Source organism: Lepidochelys kempii, chromosome 23, assembly GCF_965140265.1.
Source record: "Lepidochelys kempii isolate rLepKem1 chromosome 23, rLepKem1.hap2, whole genome shotgun sequence".
Lineage (NCBI taxonomy): Eukaryota > Metazoa > Chordata > Testudines > Cheloniidae > Lepidochelys > Lepidochelys kempii.
Genome location: NC_133278.1, coordinates 2,521,949 through 2,540,863, shown reverse-complemented (window position 1 = coordinate 2,540,863; position 18,915 = coordinate 2,521,949). Strand labels below are relative to the sequence as shown.

At 65.9% G+C, this 18,915-nt stretch overlaps 1 protein-coding gene across 1 annotated transcript in view; it reads left to right on the top strand.

Annotated features, from left to right (window-relative positions):
• The window catches only part of MAP4K1 (mitogen-activated protein kinase kinase kinase kinase 1), a 33,011-nt gene that overhangs the window by 9,413 nt on the left and 4,683 nt on the right, over positions 1 to 18,915 (top strand). Inside the window, 24 exon segments of the mRNA XM_073321671.1 lie at positions 1,539 to 1,596; positions 3,699 to 3,789; positions 4,215 to 4,279; positions 5,118 to 5,173; positions 5,381 to 5,428; positions 7,121 to 7,163; positions 7,424 to 7,496; positions 8,598 to 8,729; positions 9,605 to 9,667; positions 10,164 to 10,245; positions 10,405 to 10,521; positions 10,691 to 10,769; positions 11,578 to 11,633; positions 11,995 to 12,059; positions 12,636 to 12,680; positions 13,817 to 13,840; positions 14,291 to 14,339; positions 16,037 to 16,147; positions 16,150 to 16,225; positions 16,740 to 16,816; positions 17,129 to 17,213; positions 17,594 to 17,670; positions 18,181 to 18,241; positions 18,782 to 18,887. Of these exon segments, the coding sequence (XP_073177772.1) occupies positions 1,539 to 1,596; positions 3,699 to 3,789; positions 4,215 to 4,279; positions 5,118 to 5,173; positions 5,381 to 5,428; positions 7,121 to 7,163; positions 7,424 to 7,496; positions 8,598 to 8,729; positions 9,605 to 9,667; positions 10,164 to 10,245; positions 10,405 to 10,521; positions 10,691 to 10,769; positions 11,578 to 11,633; positions 11,995 to 12,059; positions 12,636 to 12,680; positions 13,817 to 13,840; positions 14,291 to 14,339; positions 16,037 to 16,147; positions 16,150 to 16,225; positions 16,740 to 16,816; positions 17,129 to 17,213; positions 17,594 to 17,670; positions 18,181 to 18,241; positions 18,782 to 18,887 (1,739 nt within the window).

The window sequence follows — 18,915 nt, the reverse complement described above, 5'->3', positions numbered from 1 at the left end:
CTCAGATATGGCTCCCTCCCTGCTCAGAACGCCCACTTGTGCTGGTAGCCACAGGCACAGGTGGGGCAGGGCAGGCGTGACTGGAGGAGGGGGCGTTGGGCAACCCCCCACCAGGGCAGGATCCGGCCCGGTGCTTGGCAGCCTCCTGGGGGCTCAGTGGCACGGCATCCCGGGCTGCCCCGCGCGACAGGTCCGAGGCCGCAGCTGGGTCTTGGGTTTGCTTTGGCCACTCGGTCCCGTCTCCTAAGGGAGGCGAAGGGTTCCCTCCTTCTGCGGCCGCTCTCCATCCCTGTTGTACTGCTGGGGAAACTGAGGCACGGAGCAGGGAAGGGACTCGCACCAGGCAGCACAGCATTTCAGTGGCAGAGCTGGGAGTGGAACCCAGGAGTCCTGACCCTCCCCTCTGCCCCCCCCCCCCCAACCACTAGACTCTGCTCCCCTCCTAGAGCCAGGATAGAACCCAGGAGTCCTGGCTCTCGGCCTTCTTCGCTAATCATAAGGCTATATTCCTTCCCCCAAATCAGGAGGCGAACCCAGGCACCCCGACTCCCTGATCTAACCGCTAGACCCCGCTCCTTCCCGGGAACCCAGGAGTCCTGTCTGTAGTTCCCTCCTAGGTTAAAGTAGATGCATCTGTGTGTCTGTGGCTGTTGGGGAGAACATACGGTGGTTGTTGTCGAGAAATAGCTTGTGATTTTCTTACTGGTGGGGCGGAACCCCCGGACCATAACTACAACCCATCCTGCATGGGCTAGGGGAGGGCATCAGTGTAGGCTGCCATAGTCCCTGGTACCAGCCACTATGGGGTGGATTTATGGGTAGGAGCATCCTATGGTCCCCATCCCCATGGTGTCATGGCGCTGCGCAAACACTTCCCCCCACCTCCGGGAGCCAGGGGAAGATGATCATCCCCATGTCACAGATGGGGGAAACTGAGGCACACCACAATGACGTGACCTGCCCCAGCATCTGCGGGGAGTCCGTGGCAGAGCCAGTAACAGAACCTAGATCTCCTGGGTTCCAGCTCAGGGCTTCAGCCACAGAGCCTATGTTGTGCTGCAACTCCACAATGGGCAGAGTTAAGGCTGTACATTATTGTATATGGTTTGTATGACGGTAGCACCTAGGAGCCCCAGCCATGGACAAGGACTGCATAGCGCTAGGCGCTGTACGTTTTTATTGCCATTAGGTGTATTGCTGTAGGGTTACGCGGTAGGGTTATTCTGAGGCATGTGCTGGTATCTGCTATCTCCATAGTGCCGCTCCTCCAAAAGGATCCCAAAGCACCTTACAGGTACATACCTTACATACAGTGAGCAGTTCACCCGGTGCTGAGATGCAGCCACCTCTGGGGTGGAACACAGGGGCTGGTTATACAGGGATCCCTTGCCCAATGCTGAGATGCAGCCACCTCTGGGGTGGGGCACAGGGGCTGGTTAACGGCCACACAGCACTACAGTTCAGGACCCTCTGCCGGCCAGGCAGATCCCCGTTGCGACGGGCGTTTCCCCCCTGACCGTCCCTTTATGTTGCTGCAGGCGAAGAACAAAGGCACTGGCGACCTGGCTGCCATAAAGATTGTGAAGATGGAGTCAGGTGAGGGAAGGCGGGCTCCACTGCGGGAGAGGGTCCCCAGCCGACCGCTGCTAGGGCTGGGTGTAACCAGAGATCTGTCTGACCCTCTGGAGCCTCTTCTGTCTGACCCCCTGGAGTCCTGTCATCTGTCTGACCCCCCTGGAGTCCTGTCATCTGCCTGACCCGACCCCCTGGAGCCTCATCTGTCTGTCTGCCTGTCTGACCCCCCTGGAGCCTCGTCTGACCCCCCTGGAGCCTCGTCTGTCTGTCTGTCTGCCTGTCTGACCTCCCTGGAGCCTCGTCTATCTGACCCCCATGGAGCCTCGTCTGTCTGTCTGACCCCCATGGAGCCTCGTCTGACCCCCCTGGAGCCTCGTCTGTCTGTCTGTCTGCCTGTCTGACCCCCCTGGAGCCTCGTCTATCTGACCCCCATGGAGCCTCGACTGTCTGTCTGACCCCCATGGAGCCTCGTCTGTCTGTCCCCTAGATCCCAGCCTGTCTGTGTCTCTCTGTGGTCTCCAGCCCTGCAGTAGCTGAGCGCGACACCCTTTCAGATCCGTTCTCCGGCCCTGAGGGTTCAGTAGAATCTGAGCTGGCCCCAGGCTGCTCCTGGCGGCGTGGGGCAGATGTTCTGCCCCCTGTGGGGCTGGCACAGGGCGGACTGGCAGGCCTGTGGCCCTGCACCCTGTATCAGGGAGGGGGGCGAACGCCCCCTTGGCAAGGCCACCGCTCACAGACGCCCTCCACCGAGCCCAGCCCCCCTGGGTACTGCCCGATGGGGAGCTCCTGGCAAGCAGCAGCTGCAGCTGGCGGGAGGGGGGCTGCCAGCAAGCGAGTTACTGTAACAGCAGCCAGCAACATCCTTCCCTGCTTCCTCCTCCCGCCCCCCACCGCGGCGGTCACACTTGGCTCCCCAGCGCAGGGCACGGGGTGGGGAGGGGACGGCCCAGTCCCCAGCCGGGCTGGTGCGCCCCGAGGCCTGGGCTGGATCCCGTGCTCCCCCTTGCCCACTGGCGGGGCCGTCTGTATCTGGGGCGAGCGCCCCCTTCCGCAGTACGTTGGGGGGCCCGGGAGCTTTAACGCCCCCTCAGGCTGCGGGGGAGGGTGTTTGCTGGGGATCATGGCGGGGGTGGGGGGAAATCAGGGCGTCTCCACCAGCCCAGGCCTGCTAGGCATCGGGGTCAGCACTGACTACAAGGGAAGACTGCCCCCCGCCGAGCCCCCCACCCCGGTCCCCGCAGCCCAGCGCCCCCCTGCCGAGCCCCCCGCCCCGCTCCCCGCAGCCCAGCGCCCCCCTGCCGAGCCCCCCGCCCCGCTCCCCGCAGCCCAGCGCCTCCCGCCGAGCCCCCCACCCCGGTCCCCGCAGCCCAGCGCCCCCCGCCGAGCCCCCCGCCCCCCGCAGCCCAGCGCCCCCCGCCGAGCCCCCCACCCCGGTCCCCGCAGCCCAGCGCCCCCCTGCCGAGCCCCCCGCCCCGCTCCCCGCAGCCCAGCGCCTCCCGCCGAGCCCCCCACCCCGGTCCCCGCAGCCCAGCGCCCCCCTGCCGAGCCCCCCGCCCCGCTCCCTGCAGCCCAGCGCCCCCCTGCCGAGCCCCCCGCAGCCCAGCGCCCCCCTGCCGAGCCCCCCGCCCCGCTCCCCGCAGCCCAGCGCCCCCCGCCGAGCCCCCCGCCCCGCTCCCCGCAGCCCAGCGCCCCCCGCTGAGCCCCCCGCCCCGCTCCCCACAGCCCAGCGCCCCCCTGCCGAGCCCCCCGCCCCGCTCCCCGCAGCCCAGCGCCCCCCGCTGAGCCCCCCGCCCCGCTCCCCGCAGCCCAGCGCCCCCCGCTGAGCCCCCCGCAGCCCAGCGCCCCCGCCGTGCCCCCCGCCCCGCCCCCCGCAGCCCAGCGCCCCCTGCCGAGCCCCCCGCCCCGCTCCCCGCAGCCCAGCGCCCCCCGCTGAGCCCCCCGCCCCGCTCCCCGCAGCCCAGCGCCCCCCACCGAGCCCCCTGCAGCCCAGCGCCCCCCACCGAGCCCCCCGCCCCGCTCCCCGCAGCCCAGCGCCCCCCTGCCGAGCCCCCCGCCCCGCCCCCCGCAGCCCAGCGCCCCCTAGTGCCGCACTACAGGTACTAACAGCTGCTGTTGCTCCCCAGATGAGGACTGCACTGCGATCCAGCAGGAGATCCTCATCGTGAAGACCTGCCAGCACCATAATATCGTGGCCTATTACGGGAGCTACATGCGGTGAGAGATCCTACCCCATCTCTCCCCACTGCCCCCCAGCTGCCCCATCTCTCCCCACTGCCCCCCAGCTGCCCCATCTCTCCCCACTGCCCCATCTCTCCCCACTGCCCCATCTCTCCCCACTGCCCCCCAGCTGCCCCATTTCTCCCCGGCTTCCCCTCCCCCATCTCTCCCTGGCGCCCTCCCCCAGCCCTCACTCCCTCTCCCCATCTGGAGCCCCTCCCCCCACACTGCTTCCCCTCCTTTTCAGCCCTTCCTGCCTCTGGAGTCACCAGGAGGGTCCTGGGGCAGGTGCATCGTCCCCGTCCCCACCCCCAGGTCCTTGTGGTGGGTTGCGGGAGCCCCTTGGCCCAGGACATGAAGGCCCTGCCCCCACTGCCCTCCCGCCCCTCCTCCATTAACCCCCCCGCTCTGTGGCCCGGTAGGTTGAACAAGCTGTGGATCTGCATGGAGTTCTGCGGGGCCGGATCTCTGCAGGACATTTACCACGGTAAGGTGGCACCAGGCGGGTACTGCACCACACCCTCATGGGACCAGCAAACTGCTCCCAGCAGTGCCCCCAGCACAGTGCGGTGGGAGAACTGGGCACCGAAGCCTCATCCCCTGTCCAGCCAGGTCCTGCCAGCCAGGCCGCTCCGTGCCCGTCGATAGCCCTGTCTGCGCCCGGGCCCTGCAGAACCAGCCCTGCCAGCTAGAACAGTACAATTATTCCTGTTGCACAGAAGGAAACTGAGGCACAGAAATGGGACAGGTCTTACCCAGCTCCCACAGTGAGTCATGGCAGACTTAGGAATAGAACCCAGGAGCCCTGGCTCCCAGCCCCCCTCCTCTAACCACTAGACCCCACTGCCCTCCCAGGGCCAGGAGAGAACCCAGGAGCCCTGGCTCCCAGCCCCCCCCGCTCTAACCACTAGACCCCACTTCCCTCCCAGAGCCAGTGACAGGCCATCAGTCCTGCCTCCCTAACGCCCAGCCCTGTGCTCTAACCACCGAACCCTGCCTGTGCTCTCAGGTGAACGGCTGCTCTCAAAGTCTGTAGCTTGTGCTCTGGGCTGCGTGGAAAAGGAAGTGAGTCCCGCGCTGCCGTCTCAGACAGGGGCAGCCTCCTGTGCAGGGGACACCAGCAGCTCCAAAATGCAGAAGCAAAAGCAGCTGAGATTGCTGCTGTGTGTGGTGGGAGGGGCAACGCCATGGTCTGGGCAGGGCCCGGCGCGACGGGGCCCTGATCTCGGTCGGGGTCCGGCGCGACGGGGCCCTGATCTCGGTCGGGGTCCGGGCTATCTCATGATACAGCTAATAAAAAAAAACACATCCATTTTCCATTGCAGTCACTGGCCCCCTGTCTGAGCAGCAAATTGCCTACGTCTGTAGAGAAACGTTGCAGGTGAGTTTGGGAAGCCCTTTCACGCTGGCCTCAAACCTGGGCAGCTCAGCTCTCTGGAGGGCATCTCAGAGGCCTTCCCACAGGTAGCCCCCTCTGGGATTGGACCATTAACCCTATCTTTAATCATCTAACAACGGTGACTCAGTGGAGGCCAGGCCAGGGCCACTCAGGCTGGACTAAACACCCCATTGTCGTTTGTGCTTTTAGGGTCTGTCTTATCTTCACACCCAAGGCAAGATCCACAGAGACATCAAGGTAAGGAGGTCAGGCCACGGGGCAGAGGGGGCTGGGACTGGCTCACTGTCTCTGGGATGGAGAGCTGTAGAGAAAGCAGGGGCCAGAGGAGGACTGGCTGGGTCCGCTGGCCGGATGGGTGGATTGCGGGGCAGGTCGATAGACAACGCAGTGCTGGTGTACCTGTCTCGGTCCCAGGATACGAGAGAGGCCAGGCTGGGCAGTCAGTGCCTAGTAATGGACCAGCGGCTGTTGGCGAGAGACGAGCTTTCGAGCGCTGTGGTGGAGAGGACAGGCAGGTGGTGAGCGGGTTGGTAGACTGTGGTTGGAAGGAGGCTGGCTGGCGAGGGAGGTAGATGCCGAGGCTGCTGTGGTTCGGTGGCAGAGATGCAGGAGCCCGCTGGGCCAGACCAAGAGATGGGCTTTAACAGGTAGCAACTGAAGGAACCAAGCGTGGGCAAGGGGCGGCTCCGGGCAGCCCTTTCCTTAGGGATCTAGAGTGTGGCTCGTCAGGCCGTCCGGCCGGGGGATTCCAGACCTCCCGCAGGTGAAAAATCCACCGGGGGGAAGCCAGGCTGCAGGGACGTGCTCGGCTTAGCCCAGACCCAGTGTTTCAAATAGGAAACTGAAGCCCCCCCTGGGTTGTTCAAGGCCCCCCCCACACACACACACTGCAGGGAGGGCTGAGAGCTGGGAGTGAAACTGACTATAAACAGAAAATGAAATTGACCAGGCAAGGGGCAGACTCCCAGGCTGGAGAGACGCCCACAAAACAAAGCATCAGCTAGAGACAGGACCTGGGATTGCTCAAATTCTCTCCCTTCGGTGCCCCTGGGAGCTCGGCCTGGGCCCTTGGATCAAAACCAATATACCGATAATGTAGGTCGTAGCATGTTATCGTCTGTCACCGGGGCTGGGGCATGCAGTAGTTCATACAATATCAGGGTTGGAAGGGACCTCAGGAGGTATCTAGTCCAACCTCCTGGACCAGTCCCCAATTTTTGCCCAAAATCCCTAAATGGCCCCCTCAAGGATTGAACTCACAACCCTGGGTTTAGCAGGCCAGTGCTCAAACCACTGAGCTCTCCCTCCCCCCGTTAGGCCATAGTGTGTTGATGCATGTCATCGGGCTGGGGCATGCGGGAGTTAGGCCATAGCGTGTTACCATATGTTACCAGGACGGTGCAGAGTGTTGCAGTTGTGCGGTAGTGTGTTACGGCATGTCACTGGGGCGTGTTGCGGTAGCGTGTTACGGCATGTCACTGGGGCGTGTTGCGGTAGCGTGTTACGGCATGTCACCGGGGCTGCGGTGTGTTGCAGTAGCATGTTATCATGTGTCACCAGGGCTGGGACATGTTGCTGTAGCATGTTACGGCATGTCCCTGCGGCTGGGGCGTGTGGCCATAGCCTGTTAGCATGTCAGCAGGGCTGAAGCGTGTGACAATAGTGTGTTCCCAGCCCTGTGTCATGGCCATCACTGAGCTGGGTCAGGCTGGGATTTGCCCTGTGGGGGCGGGGGGGATTCAGCAACCTGGGGGTGGCCGGCCCCCCCTGGAAATCGCAGCCTGGCCGAGTCAGTGCCAAATCTGCCTCCTCCAAGGGGTTAAACTATTTCTGCAGCCCCTGGGGACCTGCCCCATGCGCGGCCCCTGCCCCACGGCCACGGCCCCGGCCCCAGCCCCCTTCAGCCTCCTCTGTTCCTTCCCCCCATAGGGAGCCAACATCCTCATCAACGACAATGGGGAAGTGAAACTTGGTGAGTCACATCCCAGCTTGGCCCCTATAGGCTCTTCCCCAGGGCGGGAGGCCTCTGGGGCATGGCTATGGGACAGCTGGGAGATCTATGGGGCATGGTTAAGGGCAGTTGGGGGGATGCACTGGGGTAGGGGGCTGAGGGTCCCAGGGGGTGTGTGCCAGGATAGGCTGATGGGCATGGGGGACACAGGCTGGGTTTGGGGGGTGCAGTGTCTGATACCCACCCAAGGCCAATTGAAGCTTTTCCTCTCCTCCCCACAGCGGATTTTGGGATCTCAGCCCAGATCAGCGCCACCTTCGCCCGCAGGATGTCCTTCATCGGCACCCCCTACTGGTACCAGTGGGGCAGGCGTCCAACTTGGCTCAGCCCCAGCCAACTTGCATTGTCGGGGGTGGGGGGCTCACAGTGCCACTGAGGGGCCGATCTCCGGGCTGCGTGTGTCTGCCACGCGGGAGCAACGGGCATGGATTGTGTGTGTGTGTGGGGGGGCACAGTCTGTGTGTAGGGGGGGCGTGTAGCGCATCACCGGTGCGGCACCTCCTGCTGGTTGTCTTGGGGATTAGCTCGATTCCGGCCCGGAGCACCCTCTGCTGGCCAATATCTCACCTGCCTCAGGCCTCCCCCCGTGTCCCTCCCGGACTCCGGTGCCCTTTTACCTTGGCTTGCTGCCCCAGCAGCACCCCCCCACGCTCTCTAGGTCTCCCCTCCCAGAGGGGCCCCCGACGCTCTAAACCCACCTTGCCTCAGTGGCTACTGCCAGTCGTCATCCAGCCCTCCCGCTCAGTGGGGCGGACTGCAGTCTCATGGCCACTCACCATTGGCAAGGAGGTTGGACCAGCTGCCTCTGGCTAGCCCCGGGCCGCACCTCCCAGCCCCGGTACCTGCATAGGCTGTTGCCAGGCTGGAGCTCCCCAGCCCTGCTCCACTCCAGGGACCCTTTTCTCCCCAGCCGCCAGGACCCTCACCCTCCACCGCTAGAGAGAGACTGACTCAGCTCCTGGCTCACAGCCCTTCTATAGGGCCAGCTGTGGCCGGATTGGGGCGTGGCCCCAGCTGTGGCTGCTTCCCCAATCAGCCTTTCACAGGAGGGGGGGAACTGCCCCGCTACAGAGGGGCACAGTCTGTCTGTCTGTGTGGGGCGGGGAAGCACGGTGCGTGTCCCCCAGGTGTGAGTGTGTGTGTGTGTCCCCCAGGTGCACGCTCTGTGTGTGTGCGTGCCGGGCAGGCGTGAGGTCATCCGGCGGGGCCGGTTTAGGGGGCGGCTCCGGGCGAAGCAAGGGGGGAACACAATAGAAATGTCCCCCCGGGCCCCAGTGCCTCCATCAGGCCTGCCCCATCCCCAGACACCCACCCCGGCCTCACCTGGGGCCGTCCCCCCGCCCCCAGCCAGCCTGCCCACCTGCGTCCCTTCCCCACGCTCTCTTCCCGTGCCAGGATGGCCCCCGAGGTGGCAGCGGTGGAGCTGAAAGGCGGCTACAACGAGCTGTGCGACATCTGGTCCGTGGGCGTCACGGCGGTGGAGCTGGCCGAGTTGCAGCCCCCCATGTTCGATGTCCACCCCCTGCGGTGAGTGCCGGGTGCGGGGCCTGCCATGGGGGAGCCCCGCCCCTTCCCGGGTCCGAACCCGCCACCCGGGGGTCACACCGGGCCTGCGATGGCTGCAGGGCGCAGGGAGGGACTGGCGGGGGCAGAGCGGGGTGGCTGGCACCGGGGAGGATCAAGGCCCCGGCTGGGCAGAGCTGAGGGACCCAGGAGTCCGGGCGGCCGGGCCCCGGTTCTCGCCGGGAGTTGGCTTTGCAGGGGGCGAAGGCAGGAGGCTGCCGGAGGGAGCGAGCCGGCCCCCACCCTGCAGAGCCAGGCGGCTGCGCGGTTCCCGCCTTGCTCTGCACACAGGCTTGGGGTGGGGGCAGGGGCGGGGGTTGTCTAGGAAGCCCAGGTAAGATCAGAGCGCGCCCATCACTCGGTACCCCCACATGGCGTGGCGCCCACAGGCCGCCCTTTCATGCTGCATCTGGAGCCTACCCGCACCCAGGCCCCTTCCCACCCCACCCCGCGGGGCCCCTGGCTGGGGGGCACGGAAGCCGAATCCAAGCCAGAAACCAGCCTGGGGTGGAGCTTCTGGGGCATGGGGGGGAGGGGGAAGGGCGCACCGCATCCAATCTGTCTGTCCCTGATCCACCTCCCGTTCCTGATCTGCCCAGGGCCTCAGCGCATTGGAACGGGCCCATCTACCCGGCCTCCCGGCTCCAACGCTGGCTGTGTCTCCTACCCCTAGCAGCCTGCAGCACCCCCCCACCTGTCTCCTTCCTGACCCTGCCAGGAGCTGGGGCTCTGGAGCCTGCGAATGGCTGGCCCCCGCCCTGCAGCAGGGAGTCCTGCCAGTTAATGAACTCCCCACGCCCCCCTGCACTTGGGTCTGATGCCCCCTTGTGTCCCTGCAGGGTGCTGTTCCTGATGTCCAAGAGCGGCTACCAGTCACCAAAGCTAAAAGACAAGGCAAAGTGGTGAGTGGCCCTGGCCGCAGGACTGACCTGAGCCCCATTGCCTGCTGCCCTTTGTGACTCCCAGGGGCCAGATGTGGCCGAGGCCTGGCCCGCGTGGGGGGACCCCCTGGGGAGGGGCGGGAGCTGGTTAAAGTCAGGGAGGGGCGGCCCCCTGCCACGGGTGGGAGCTGCCGGGCTGGTCCCGGTTCCGGGGTCCTGGGATCAGATTCTGCTGGGGCTTGGTGGGTTGCGGGGGAGGCTGGGAGCCAGGACTCCTGGGTTCTATCCTAGCTCTGGGAAGGGAGTGCGGTCTACGGGTTAGAGTGGGGGTTGTGTGGGAGCCAGGACTCCTGGGTTCTCTCCCTGGCTCTGCCACGGCTTTGCTGTGTGACCTGAGTCAGGTTGGGTCCCCTCGCTGGGCCTCAGTTTCCCCTCTGTAAAGGCGGGGGCTGGCCCCATCCCTGGGCCTGGCCTCCCTGCCCAAGGCCTTCAGCTTCCCAGTTGTGTCCCCCTCCAGGACTCCGGCCTTTCACAACTTCGTGAAGGTGACGCTGACCAAGAACCCCAAGAAGCGGCCGGGTGCCACCAAGATGCTGAGCGTGAGTAGGGAGTGGGCGGGGGCAGGCCGTGCCCAGGGGGGCTGCCCGTCTCGGCGTGCGCCGGCAGCCGGCCCAGCCAGTCCCCCGGGCAGGCGGCTTGCCCGGCCCATGGCCGGCTGCCCCCCAACCTCACCCCCGCCCCCGTCCCTCCCTCCCCAGCACCAGTTTGTGGCCCAGCCTGGCCTGAGCCGGAGCCTGACGCTGGAGTTGCTGGAGAAGCTGCGTAACCCGGACAAGCTGCCCCGCTGCTGTGAGCCGGAGGAGGAAGAGGCCGAGGTGAGATTCCCGGGGGCTGCGGGGGGGGCTGTGGGGGGGGGCACACGGCTCCCAGCTGGACCTGCCCCCCGGCCTGCCCCCGCCATGCTCAGAGACCGAGAGGGGGTGTGGGACCGTGGGGCCGTGCTGGCGGGACCCCCCCCCGACTTAACCCCCCCTGTCTTCCCAGCGGCCACCCCCGGTGCCCCAGCGGATCCACTCCACACACCGGCACACCCGCGCCGAGCGCAGTAACTCCGACATCAACCGTACGTCCCCCCGCCCCCCGCTGGGACCCCCGCCCTGCCCCTCCCCGCAGAACCCTTTCCTTGGTGGGACCCCCCCCGCTGGGACCCCCCCCCGCTCCTCCCCCTGCTGTACCCTTTCCCCTGCCGGGCCCCCCCCGCAGAACCCTTTCCTTGGTGGGACCCCCCCGCTGGGACCCCCGCCCTGCCCCTCCCCGCAGAACCCTTTCCTTGGTGGGACCCCCCCGCTGGGACCCCCCCCCGCTGGGACCCCCCCCCGCTGGGACCCCCCTCCTGCTCCTCCCCCTGCTGTACCCTTTCCCCTGCCAGCCCCCCCCCGCCATGCCCCTCCCCGCAGAACCCTTTCCTTGGTGGGACCCCCCCGGGACCCCCACCCTGCCCCTCCCCCGCAGTACCCTTTCCTTGGTGGGACCCCCCCGGGACCCCCACCCTGCCCCTCCCCCTGCTGTACCCTTTCCCCTGCTGGGACCACCCCCACCCCCGCTGGGACCCCTGCTGTGCCCCTTCCCCTGCTGTGCCCTTTCCCCTGCCGGGACCCCCCTGCTGGGACCCCTGCCCTTCCCCCTGCCATGCACCCCCCAGCCCAGAGCCCACTGTGCCCCCTGCCTGTTCCCCTCGCTGCCGGGACCCCACCATGCCCTTCCCAGCATTGCGGGGTGCTCTGGGCTGCCAGGTGGGGTGGCCAGGCAGGGTCCCGCTGGCAGGCGCATGGGGGTGGGGGAGCTGGATGCCGGGAGCCGCCCCCGCTCACCCGTGGTTCCGTGTCACGAGCCGGCGCCACGCGTCCGGTCTCAGCGGCCTCTCGTTCCAGTGCATCCCATCAAGATCCGGACCCGCTGGAAGGAGCCGACGCCTCCTTGCCACGTGGTAGGTGCTGCCCGTGTCCCCCGCCCCCTGGCCTGTGGCTCCCCCCCGCACCAGCCCCTCCAGCCGGCACTCCGGGGGAAGCTCCGGTAGCTGGCACCGGCAGTGTGGCTGTTATCCTCCGCCAGGCCATCCGTCGCGGCTCCTCCCACCCACCAGGGCCCCCCCGCCAGCCGCCCTTCCGCCCCATGCCCTGACTCGGCAGCCCCCGGGGCTGGGCATGGCTGGGAACACGGCGCCGGGGGCAGGGTGCCCGGGGTCTGAGCTGAATGGCCCGGCGTGGGCAGAGGGATACACCTGCTGGGGGGCCGGGCTGATGTGAATCCCGGCCCTCACCCTGCTTCTCCCGTCTCCCCACGGCCAGGAGATCTGCCTAGACCTCAGCTACGCCAGCAGCAGCAGCGCCCCTGGCTCCATGGGCAGTGCCAGGTAACGGCCCCGGGCCCCATGGGGGGGGTGGACCAGCCCTGGGGCCTTGCTGGGGGGGGGTGGGGTTGGACCAAGGGAACTTTGCTACAGGGCAGGGGGTAAGAAGAGACAGCTCTGGGGCGCCCGTAGAGGGGAGTAGGGGGACAGGCTGGGCCAGGAGCCCTGCTGGGGAGTGTGGGTCAGATGGGCCGGCCCAGGGGCCCCACTGGGGGAGGGGGAGAGAGGGGCCGGCCCAGGAGCCCCACTGGAGGGAATGGGGAAGACGGGCTGCTCCAGAGGTCCCGCTGGGGGTGGGCGGAGAGGGGCCGGCCCAGGGGCCCCGCTGGGGGAGGGGGAGAGAGAGGCCGGCCCAGGGGCCCCACTGGAGGGAATGGGGAAGACGGGCTGCTCCAGAGGTCCCGCTGGGGGTGGGCGGAGAGGGGCCGGCCCAGGGGCCCCGCTGGGGGAGGGGGCAGGGAAGAGACGGGCCGGCCCAGCCCAGGGGCCCGTTCCAGGCTGCTGCTCCAGCTGGCCCTGGGGCCTGTCCCGGCGCCAGCCATTGGCCACACTCTGACTCAGGCTCCGGCTCCTTCACAGGGTCAATGTGTCGGACTCAGACAACGACTACGACGACGTGGACATGTAGGTGCCTCCCCCACCCCTGGGGCTCGTCCAGCTGCAGGGACCCCTCCCCCCCAAGGGGGCTCAGCTTGGCCGTGGCACGGGGACTCCCCCAAGGCTTTTGGGAGTACAGAACTGTGATGGGTTCGGTCACAGAGACCCCCTTGGGACTGTCACCTGACGTGCTGGAGTTACCTCTGAGTCTGTTTTCGCTGCCAGCTTGGGACTCCAGAAGCCTGCCTTGTTGAGCCAGATACGCCAGCCTGCTGCAACACAGACCCAGGGTCTGGTCCATGCCCTCAAAACTTCAGATTTAACTGAAAACCACACAGCACCCAGACACCCAATGGGATCCAAACCCCAAATAAATCCATTTTACGCTGTATAAAGCTTATACAGGGTAAACTCATAAAGTATCCGCCCTCTATAACACTGATAGAGAGACATGCCCAGCTGTTGGCTCCCCCAGGGATTAATAACTTACTCTGGGTTCATTAATAAACAAAAGTGATTTTATTAAGTACAAAAAGTAGGATTTAAGTGGTTTCAAGTAATAACAGACAGAACAAAGTAAGTCACCAAACAAAATAAAACAAAACACGCAAGTCTAAACCTAATACATTAAGAAACTGATTACAGGTAACATCTCACCGTCAAAGATGATCCAATAAGCTTCTTTCACAGACTAGACTCCTTCCTAGTCTGGGCCCATCCTTGCCCTGGTATAGGTCTTGTTAGTTCCCGCTCAGTTGGTAACTAGGGGTTTTCTTACGACTGGCAGCCTTATTTGTTCTCTTCCACCCCCTTTTATAGCTTTGGCGCAAGGTGGGAATCTTATGTCTCTCTGGGTCCCCACCCCTCCTACATGGAAAAGCACCAGGTTTAAGATGGATTCCACCATTCTTGGCAGCTTTTGGGAGGACAGAACCATCCTAGCCTGGGCTGCACCGCGTGTAGCCTTGGCTGCCATGGGGCTGGGCTTCGGCCCCTCTGCAGCCAGCGGCTTTGCCCTGTCCCACCATTGCCCCTGACCCCCCGTGGCCCTACCCCCATCTCCCCTGCAGCTGGCGGCTTTGCCCCCCACCCCACAGGATCCCACATGGGGTCGGGTCAGTGGTTCATGATCTCTCTCTTTCCCCCTCGGTCCCGTCATGCAGCCCCAGCAGCTGTGACCCGGCCAGGTACGTGCCCCCCTGCCCGGCATCAGGCTCTGGGGGGTGGGGCTGGGGGCTCTGTTGCCTGTCCTGGCTCACAGGGCAGCGCATGGCCCGGGCCGAGTGCCCCTGGGCTGGCACTGCCCGATGCCCTGCAAGCCGCCGCCAGAGACATGAGGGTCTGGGGCATGTGGGTAGTGGGGGGCCCAGGGTCATGCCCAGTTCTGGGGGTTGGGGGATGCCCAGTTCTGGGGGTTGGGGGGCTCCTAGGAGGGTGAGGAGGACCCCAGCAGGTGGGGCCTGACCCCCCCAGCACAGTGGGCTTCTGGCCAGGGCATGGGGCTGGGGGTCCCTGGGGGTCTGGGGGATCCCTGTACCAAGCGTGGTGGGGGGGCAGTCTTGGGTCAATTGTCTGGGCTGTGGCGTGGGGGGGATTCCCGGGGGGGACCCATGCTGACTGCTCTGTTCTGCCCCCAGGCCCACGCTACCACCAGACACCGACGTGCCACCCCCCCTGCCCCCCAAGGTGAGTGCCCACTGGGCGGCGCTGAGGGGGGAGGCTGCGTAGCATATGCCAGGGCTGAAGCAATGGGAAGCTTGTCAGGTTCCCCCATCTGACCCCCCCCCCCAGCCAGCCCGGTGCTCCCCCATGTCAGACCCTTGGGCCCAGCCAGCCTGTAGCCCTCCCGTCTGACCCACCCAGCAGCCAGCCCGGTGCTCCCCCATGTCAGACCCTTGGGCCCAGCCAGCCCGTAGCCCTCCCGTCTGACCCACCCCCCAGCCAGCCCGGTGCTCCCCCATGTCAGACCCTTGGGCCCAGCCAGCCCGTAGCCCTCCCGTCTGACCCACCCCCCAGCCAGCCCGGTGCTCCCCCATGTCAGACCCTTGGGCCCAGCCAGCCCATAGCCCCTCCCATCTGACCCACCCCCCAGCCAGCCCATAACTTCTTTTATTACCTGCTGGTTACTCGGAAATCCAAACAACACAGTTCCCTTGAAGCGATCCAGCCTTGGGCCTCCATCCAGGTACCCATGCCAAATATGCTGCTTTCTGGGAAAATCTTATTTCGTTGTATAAAAGACCAGGTTCTGCCAATCCCAAGGGATCGGACACGTCACCTCCCAGGTTAATGAGTATTCCAGATCTTACCCAGATACACACGACAGCCGATTCTTATTAACTACACTAAATGTCATTAAGAAAACAGCAGAGAGAGAGAGAGAGAGAGAGAGTAGGGTTAAAAGACCACTGGACAGACAGACAGGAGTTCAATGCATTGAGGTGCAGAGATGGGGAGCTCTGTAGCCGCAGCGAGTTCTTTCCGAACGAGTTCATAGGTCACCGGCCAATGTCCAAATCTCATATTCAGGGCGTACCAGCATAACTGGGCCCTCAGTCTTGTGACTCAAACTTCCCCTGGAAAAGCGAAGCAGGTGACAGAATCAGGACCCAAGGATCTCTTATACAATTTCATGTCCTTTGACAAGGTGGGGTTCCTCGGGAGCTAAGGGTAATCAGGATGGCTTTGGAGCAGGTTCATCGCTGCCGGTACTTAGCTGTAGAATTAACATAGGACCATTTGCAAAAAGAAAGGAGGACTTGTGGCACCTTAGAGACTAACCAATTTATTAGAGCATAAGCTTTCGTGAGCTACAGCTCACTTCTTCAGATGCATATCGTGGAATATGATCCACGATATGCATCCGATGAAGTGAGCTGTAGCTCACGAAAGCTTATGCTCTAATAAATTGGTTAGTCTCTAAGGTGCCACAAGTCCTCCTTTTCTTTTTGCGAATACAGACTAACACGGCTGTTACTCTGAAACCTGTCATAGGACCATTTGCTTGTTCCTCCCCCATTCCCAGCGCACTTCAAAGAGAGATGAATACTGAGATCTCCTGGGGTTACAATTCATTTAAATGCTAGGATCTTCTTTCCACCGCTGAATGATCAGACTACAGCATAGACAGGGACTGTTGACTACGTTGTGGCCCCTACTCATATGTAACTGCACAAAAACACAATCGTTACCTCCCCGCGTGTCTTTTGAGGGTTATTTATTTTGCAGGATGTTTAACCCTTTCTGGCCATGCGTCACACCCCCGCATCAGACCCACCTGTCCAGCCAGCCTGGTATCCCCGCCCCGGGGTCCCCCTAGACCACAACCCCCCATTCTCCTGCTGTCTCCATCTGACCACCCCCCTCCCCCCCTCCGTCTTCAGCCCAAATTCCGGAGCCGGTCCGACGAGACGCCCGCTGAGGAGACGCGGCCCCAGCCTGGGGGACAACTCCTGCAGCGCCCCGGCACCCCGGCCTCCCTGGTGCGGTGCTCCAGTGGGCCCGTGGGAGCTGGACCCCGCACCCCGCCCAGCACGCTGACCCTCGCCGCTCCCACCTCTCGGCCAGCTCAGGTGAGTCGGGGTGGGGGGGGCAGGATGAACAGGGCTTCTGCTTGGGGCTACAGGCCTGGAGTGAGGGGTGATGGGGGGAGGGGGCTATGGGTGGGGAGTGAGGGGTAATGCGGGGAGGGGGCCGTGGATGGGGAGTGAGGGGCATCAGCAGAACTGGGGGTCAGCAGGTCAGGAGTGAGGCATGTTGGCAGAGCTGGGGGGAGCCTAGGTCTGGGCTAGCAGGGGGCTGTGGGTTGGGAGGCAATGGGGGAGGGGACTGCAGATCAGCAGTGAGGGGCAATGGGGGGAGGGGGCTGTGGCTTGGGAGTGAGGGGCGTTGACAGAGCTGGGGGGCTGTAGGTCGGGAGTGAGGGGCTCCCAGGCCGGGGTGGAGGTCTGAGCCCCCCAGTGGGGTGCAGGAGTCACTGAGGCTGAATGCAGCCCTCATGGCACCTCTCCATGGGGGCAGGTGTTTGGGGCTTGGGGAACCAGGCCAGAGCGACATAGCACCCTTTGATCCTCACCCCATCCCCAGATCCCACCCTGTGGCCTGGACCCCGAAGCGAAGAGCCCCCCATCCTGCCACCCAAGACAGACAAGAAACGGAGACAGGTGAGACCCCCTCCCAGCACAGCCCTTGGCTATAGACAGTGCCTGGATGGGGGCCCGGCCCTGCTGCCCATGGGCCGGGGGTGCCGAGGTAGGGGCCTGGTTCTGATGCCCAATGGGCCAGGGGTGCCCGGGTAGGGGACTAGCCCAGCTGCCCCGTGTCCGCATATTGGGCTCTCCATCGCCCCTGGCTCCCGCTTGGCTGCAGCGACCCACCCCCGCCGAGTGAGAGGTGGCGGGGGGTCACTGGGGGGGTCGTAGGGTGGAGGCCAGGGCCTGGAGCCGCTCAGCCCCCGTGGCTGCTTGTCCCCCCAGGACGGATCCCTCTTCAAGAAGGTCTTTAACGGCTGCCCCCTGCACATCACGGCCACGGCCACCTGGACGCACCCCAGCACCCAAGGTAGGGGGCAAGGGTGGATGGGGGTGCTGGGGGGGCGGGCACTGGGGGGCAGGCAGAGGATAGGGTGCCAGGGGAGGGGCAGGCAGTGGGAGGGACAAAGGTGGGGGGTGGGCAGAGGATCAGGGTGCCCAAGGGTGGTGGGCAGGGAATGGGGCTCCCAGGGTAGAGGGTGGGCAGGGTGCAGGAGGCCCCAAGGTAGGGGGAGAGCAGGGGGCCCCTCTGCCTGTATCCCTCCCCCCCCAGACCCCCGTGCCAGGACAGGCCTGGACTTGTGGGCGGACCACAGCGCCCTTCCCCCACCGAGGTCTGGGCAGTGCAAGGTTCAAATCTCCCCCTGCCCCCGTCCCCCGCTGCCCCAACCCCCTCCCCCTCCCTTCCAGACCCACATCTGATCCTGGGGGCTGAGGAGGGGATCTTCACCCTGAACCGGAGCGAGCCGGAGGCCACGCTGGAGCTGGTGAGAGCCCGGGGGGGGGGGACCCCACTCACCTGGGGAAGGGATGGGTAGAGGGGGCAGTACATCCTAGGGGAGGGGAGGGGAGGAGAGGAGGGGCAGGGGGCTGTATGACCCATGGGGTGGGGAGGGGACAGTATGGCTCATGGGATGGGGAGGGGCAGGGGGCAGTGTGGCCCATGGGGTGAAGGGGGAGGGGCAGGGCAGCAGAGGGGGGCGCAGGGCAGGCCGGCACAGCCCGTATGGGGCAGGGGCAGGGTGGGGCGAGTGGGGAGAGCAGGGCGGCCCATGGGGCGCAGGGGGAGGGGCAGGGCGGCCCATGGGGCGCAGGGGGAGGGAGGGGCGGGGCAGCAGGGGGGCGGAGGGGGCGGGGCGGCCCGGCCCGTGGGGGGCAGGGCGGCGGGGGGGCGCAGGGGGGGGTGGCGGGCCGGCCCGGCCCGTGGGGGGCAGGGACTCGCTGGCGCCCCCTGGCGGTGGCCGGCCCGAGCCGCTGACCCGTCTCCCCTCTGGCAGCTCTACCACAGCCGCACCTCGTGGGTCAGCTCCATCGGCAACGTGCTCATGTCCATCTCGGGTGAGCTGGGGGGGCCCGTCCGCGCTGCGCTGGGGCGGCTCTGACACGGCTGGGGGGGGGGGAGACGGCAAGAGAGGGGACCCGGGGCTGGACCAGCAGGGGGCTGCGGGTCAGGAGTGAGGGGCACCGGCAGAGCTGGGGGGGGGCAGGGGCTGCGGGTCGGGAGCGAGGGGCACCGGCAGAGCTGGGGGGGGCAGGGGCTGCGGGTCGGGAGCGAGGGGCACCGGCAGAGCTGGGGGGGGCAGGGGCTGCGGGTCGGGAGCGAGGGGCACCGGCAGCGCGGGGGGGGGGCAGGGGCTGCGGGTCGGGAGCGAGGGGCATCGGCAGCGTGGGGGGGGGGCAGGGGCTGCGGGTCGGGAGCGAGGGGCACCGGCAGCGTGGGGGGGGGGCAGGGGCTGCGGGTCGGGAGCGAGGGGCACCGGCAAAGCTGGGGGGGGGCAGGGGCTGCGGGTCGGGAGCGAGGGGCACCGGCAGAGCTGGGGGGGGTCCCAGTCTCTCCCAGCGGGGCTCGGCCCCAGCTGACCCCCCCGCCCCCCGCAGGGAAGACCCCCCAGTTGTACTCCCACAGCCTGACCAGCCTGTATGAGCAGAGCAAGCGGGAGCAGCGCCCCGGCGTGCACATCGCCCCTCACCGGCTGCTGCCCAGGTACGGCAGCGACTCTGAGATAGCGCGT